We start from the raw sequence: 6,170 nt of genomic DNA on the forward strand, positions 1-6,170 counted from the left end.
TGATATGATAGTTTATAATTCAACTATTTTGGCATGTTGGCTGCTTAATTTTAAATTAGTTTCTAAAAAGACTGATGGTGTGGTCATTAGCCTAGTAAGAAATTTAGAAGCCTGGCATGCTGGTTGTTTCAGTTACTTTTTTCTCATTGCTGGGATGAATACCTGACACCCAGAATGAAAGGAGGAAAGACTTATTCAGCTCACAGTTACTGGAGGTTTCAGTCCGTACTTGGCTGGCTGCAAGGCCGAGTGGCACTGGGCAGAGAGCATTCAGTTCATGGCGGCAAAACAACAACAATGGCAACAGAGAGAGTCTGTCTCTGTCTCTTATATTGCTCTCAGGCTTTCTGTCTCAGGTTGGGTGTAGCATTCACACCCATAATCTCAGCAGTACTAAGACCTATAATCCCAGTGGATCATGAGTTAATCTCAAACTCTAGAAGTCCCCACCCCATGACTGCATGAGGCTTTGGGGGGACAACTAGACAAAAACCATAACAGTTGTGCATGCCTGTAATCCCAGTAGTCAGGAGGCTGAAACAGGATCACTGCACATTCAAAGCCAGCCTGAGGTACACAGCAAGACTCAAAAAATTGAAAGGTATTAGTGAGATGTCTGGGGTGCTGGCAAAGGCAATAAACTAGAAATTAAGGTACTTGGGTCCTTCTTACCCTGCTTCTTACAAGCTATGTGAACTAGACAACTCATTCTTTGAGGCTGTTTCCTCATTTATAAAATATAGTACCAGGAATATTTACTTTTTAGATTATTGGGAAGATCAAATAGGCTAGTGGATGAAAATAATTCAAATTAAAGTGTCAAGAAAATGCATGATATTTGTTATTCAGCTACAGGTCACTTAGTTAATTTCCATGACAATGGTTAAATACAGAGCATTCTGCAAAATCTTCCCTTGCTGCCTTAAATGTTATTTGTATTCATAGTAAATTTTTCATAAGCTTGTTCTGAAGCCGGAATATGGCTATCAGTTTAATATCTTCAAAGACATTGTTCCTAGAGACGTTGCTGCAAATGCCCGAAGATGTCCTCCTCCAAATATGAAAGAGGCTGATAGGTTAAAACTGGGCATGAGATCATCCAAAAGATGAGGACTGGTAATAACACTGCCGTCTTATCAGAAAAGGTTAAAAAGGGACTTTCGATCTTCAATTATAAGAGTTTTGGAACACATCACATTTTGTCAACCTAAGAAAATAAAGTTTAATTTCCCAAAATTTTATTAAAACTGGACTCTGTCATCAGATATCTTATTGCAAAGATGGAATCTCACAATAGAGCAATAAAGTTTGCCATAATAACAAGCTTTAAATGTTTGTTTTGTAGTTCTCAAACTTGAGAGGTTTTTGTTATTTTTTAAAAAACATGGTTTTCATTTTTCCATGAGTTATGGCCCAACATTTCCCCACAAGAATTTCTGTTTATTAAAGTGACTTTTAAGTTGTTAAGGAAAGGTGAGTGGGGGAGAAGGGGAATTCAGATAAGTCTTTGGAAAATTAGGAAAACAATTCCAAGTGTATTTCTTAAAATCTTTATTATTTGGTACTTTTTGATGTAAAAAAAAAACCCTGCCATTTTTATATAGTTCCACAACTTTTCTGTACTTTGTACCTTAAAAGAATGAAAAATACCCAATCAACCATAACAGTCTCATGGCATGTCCAAAGCTTATACCTCAAGGAGACTAAAAACACATTTTATAATATTCTTAAATACATTTGGTTATAGCTACCTTAACCAGGTATTTCTTAGATAAAATTTCTGCATAAGTAGTGCTTCTGGTTTTAAAAAGTACCAAATTAAATGTCTAAGAGCCAAATAGGTCTATATGGCCTTCTTTGCACTTGAAAACTAAAGTTAACAGCAGTGAACATGATCAAAGTACTGTATAGAGTACCAATTCTGCTAGGATTGTCCTGCTAAAGTTTCCCCTGGCATTTTTGCATATATGTAGTTGTCAGACTTGGAGGGAAACGGAGGTCGAATGGCGCTGTCTAGTTTTTTGGTTAGCTTCATGAGAGCTGAACAGATGTGCATCCAGTGGTATAGGAGTTCAATGACAGTATTACCAAATTTCCATACTTCAATTCGGGAATAATCTGCATCAAAAAAATAAGTTAGTATAATTAATTTTGTACTTTTATTATGAAAATACATTCTAGCATTATGATTAAAATAGATTTTGAGTCAAACCATAGCAGGATCTTGTTTAAGGATATAGGTATAAGAATGTGGATAGATATACTTTAATATATTCAATTAATAAAATACTGCACAGTAGTTAACCATTGAAGAAATATATAGCTATAGATGCATAGATATACACACATCATTGTAGATAAATCTCAAAACATATTGAGACCCAAAAGTAAAGTGTAAGTAAGGTGCATTATGTCCATCTGGATACACTCAACAAGTGGTTTTAAACCTGCGGAATAGTATTATATTGTTTATGAATGCATGAGGATGCAGTAAAAGGAAGAGATTGTATTAAACTGATAACCAAATTCATAATAATATTATGGGAAAAGAGACTAGGGTGAGGGAGAGGTAGAAAACCTCAACTGATCCTATTATTTTTGTTTCTTTGAAAATGTCTGATTCAAGCACAGTATAACGTTAAGGTTGAATATAGAATGTAGCTTTTTAATCACTACATAGGTGTTATTCTTTACACTGACATGTTCAAAATATTTTTGATTCTATTTCTAAAAAATACACAGTTACTGCCCATCATTATATAGCTACATTTGTTAAACTAAAAGTTGCTAAACTGTCAGTCATAAAAATTATTTTTCTTAGGGAATAATATTCAGATAGAATCGTCCAATGGAAAAAATATACGCCTTAGCATTGAGAAGATCTGGGTTCTGATTTTGATTCTATCGCAATTAATTTTGTGAACTTCAGTGTACCTTTTTTTTTTTTTTTTTTGTGTTTTTTAGGGAAGGGTCCACAGGGTGTTCAGGGTCTCTTGTAGTGATCCGCCTGTTTACAGCCTCCCAAGAGCAGTGATTACACGTGCCTGCCACCACACGCAGTCTCACTTGCCATCTCAGAGCGCCCTGGGGGTGGGGCCAGCATGGCAAGCCTGGGGATCGAACCCTCCCAGCCTCTGCACCTGCTTGCAGGTGCTTCAATCTGCTGAGCTATTTGGCCGGCCTCAGCATACCATTTAATAGCTCTGAGACCAAGTTTCTTTCTTTCCATGAAATAGCGATAATGCTTCAGGTTTATGATGTGAATAATGAGAAAAACCTGTCACAGAGTAGTTGCTCAAAAATACTAATTAATACTAATTTCAAGGACATCCTATGCTCAGGTCTATGCTTTGTTCTTTTAAATTTTTATTTTTTTTACAGAGTACAAATAAGAATTAAAACAGAAAAACTTACAAGTGATACAGAATTTCACCTAATAAAGTAATATGAATTTCACAGTATTTGTTGTAATACAGAGTGTTGTCTTCCAACCAGTTATTCATATTACCAGATATATGCATGTAAAATTGGAAGAAGAAAGAAAAAGAAATGTATAAGAAATTAAGAAGAGAAAAAGTATAAACAATTGAAAAAAAGAGACAAAACAAATTAAGTTTTATCTGCTTCTTTCCATAGGCCACTGGAAAAGCACAATACAGTTGTCCAAACCATCCTGCTTACATACATAGATAAATCTCTTTCCCCACTCCATCTCCATCTCCTTCTCCTCAACTCAGTAACTCTTTCCTTTTGAATAAGTTCATTCCCTTTTCCCAGTACCTATTGTACCCTTCAGATTCCATTTTTTTCTTTCAGGTTCTCACACTAAGGAGACCACACGATGTTTGCACATGTGGGTCTGATTTATTTCACTTAAGAGTATGTTCTCTAGTTGCATCCATTTACCAACAAAAGACTCAAATTTATCCTGTTTTGTAGCTGAATAATATTCTATTGTGTAAAAATACCCCAACTTCTTTATCCATTCTTCAGTTGATGGGCATCTGGGTTGTTCGCAGGATTTAGCTATGACTAATTGCGTTGCTATAAACATGGGTGTACATCTATCGCTGTGGTATGAGGTTTTCAGTTCTTCTGGAAAAACACCCATGATGTTCACTTTTGTTATTTTTACTGTCTAACTCAGTGCCTAGCCAAGTAAATATTTGCTGATTTAAGTTGAATAAACAAGGCCAGGGATATAGCCCAGTGGCACAACACTGGCCTAGCAAGCACAAGGTCATGAGTTGGTTCCTGGTACCAAAAATAAATAAGATTTAAAAAATTAAATACAACTGAGTAAGTGTTTTAAAGTTTATCCATAGCTTATTAACACTGATCATTATCTATTGTAATTTAAAGACAGAAACCATTTTATTTCCTGTCTCCCAACCCAAAGATTTCTTGCATTTGGTCTAGTTTTTCTATGGTTTTGAAGGTATTACTATAACAAGTTATAGTATGTGATACAAAAGACATAAAATATGGACACCATTCACAACTCTTTTTATTTGAAGATGACTTTAAAATGTGGGTGCAATTAGTTTTCTAAGATTCTTTTAACAGAGGTACTGTCTTCACACTCAATTTTAACTGTTCAATAAATGTTGAATTAAAACATTAAATAGAGGAATAATTGAATCTGGTTTTCAAATAATAAAAGTTTTTCCAGATTATAGCTCAATAACTTTAGTTACAATTATCATAAAGACAAAAACAGATGCTAGTCATAGGAACACATTTAATACATCTAATTCATTTCATTATATGAGCATTGTTAGATCAACCAAAATACATAATAAAATATTGAGTTTTTTTGTTATACTTCTGTCTCTTGGTATTAATTAGCTTCCTGGAAACTTTCAAGGATAATGCTTGGAATGGGGAGATAGCTTGGCAGTCTAACCACCTGCCTGGAAAGCGCAAGGACCCGATTTTGATTCCTGATATCACATGCCATAACAGCCCCAGAAATCCTGGTATGCTGTGCTGGCACTGAAACTCAGCTGGGGAGGCTGAGACAGGAAGATCACTATAAGTTCAAACTGCATAGTGAGACCCTATATCAAATAAAAAATAAAAATAAAAGGTAATTCTATAGGTTTTCAAAGATTACTTTGAATATCTTAAGGTTCCAGTGTTATGACTCTACATAAAATACAAATTTATCTTAGGAAACACCTAAACTGGGTCTAACTAATTTTCTGAGATAAAACAGTTCTGCTATTCCTCACAGCTTTATTCTACCTTTTCTGAATACCAATTAAAGAGCTCTGTACCAATGATGCCTGCCAGTGTTCTTAGCTGAACATCCAAATGCATAGACCCTATCTTAAGCCATCTCCATGGTGAGTCAAGCACACCAGAATGGAGGGAGAGGTCGCTTCCTTTCTTAAGACCCAGTAGCTTATTTCCTGACTTATTATTGTCAGGGACAAAAAGCTCCAAACCTATCTGGGATGTGGCGCCTGGTTTTTTGTGCTTTTGGAGATCGATGTGTTAACTATGGTTCCAATTACCCTTCTAAGGAAGGCTCAGGCATGCTGTGGTATTTTCTCTTAATAGTTGAGTGCTACCGTCCTCTTGTGGTAGAATAGATGCCAGCTCTTTGCAAGTTGGTAGACGACAGACCCTAGCCCCATATTTAGCAATTTTCAATTCTTTCAAGCAGATACACTGTTTTTATTTCTTGTATATGCTTTTTATTTTGCTTTGCTTTGGCAAAGCTTAAAATAAATTATTTAAATATATCTAAGCTATAAATACTTCTTGGCCACACTGTGAATCTGTTCAGGATCTCTGCAGAAATCTTTTATTATGGTATTTTTATAGGTTCTCATTTAATCAAACTTTTCATTATATAGGGAATTCATTATGCTGGAAACATTAGTCTATAAAAAGGATATTTTAAAATTAAATCTCCATTTATAGGTCCTTGTTTTAACACTGGGTTAATTAAGTTAAATCCTTTAGGAATTATAGATAATTAGCAAAGATGGCAAAGCAAAAAGAATGAAGTATTTAAGTTTCAAGTCCAAACACAGAGGTGCAAATGTTCTTTTCAACTACCAGGTAACCCAAAGTCAACAGCTTTGCTTTGCTTTGCTTGCTTGCTTTCTCTCTTTCTTCCTTCCTTCCTTCCTTCCTTCCTTCCTTCCTTCCTTCCTTCC

General features: G+C 35.2%; 1 protein-coding gene across 1 annotated transcript in view; it reads right to left on the minus strand.

Moving 5' to 3' along the window:
- Positions 1-1,863: 1,863 nt before the first annotated feature.
- Efcab5 (EF-hand calcium binding domain 5) overlaps positions 1,864-6,170 on the minus strand; it is a 242,731-nt gene continuing 238,424 nt past the window's right edge. The window contains exon 22 of the mRNA XM_023720027.1: positions 1,864-2,118. Within this exon, the coding sequence (XP_023575795.1) occupies positions 1,925-2,118 (194 nt within the window). The 3' untranslated portion in view covers positions 1,864-1,924. The remainder of the gene's footprint in view (positions 2,119-6,170) is intronic.

The sequence above is a fragment of the Octodon degus genome, unplaced genomic scaffold (assembly GCF_000260255.1).
Source record: "Octodon degus isolate 3935 unplaced genomic scaffold, OctDeg1.0 scaffold00072, whole genome shotgun sequence".
NCBI lineage: Eukaryota > Metazoa > Chordata > Mammalia > Rodentia > Octodontidae > Octodon > Octodon degus.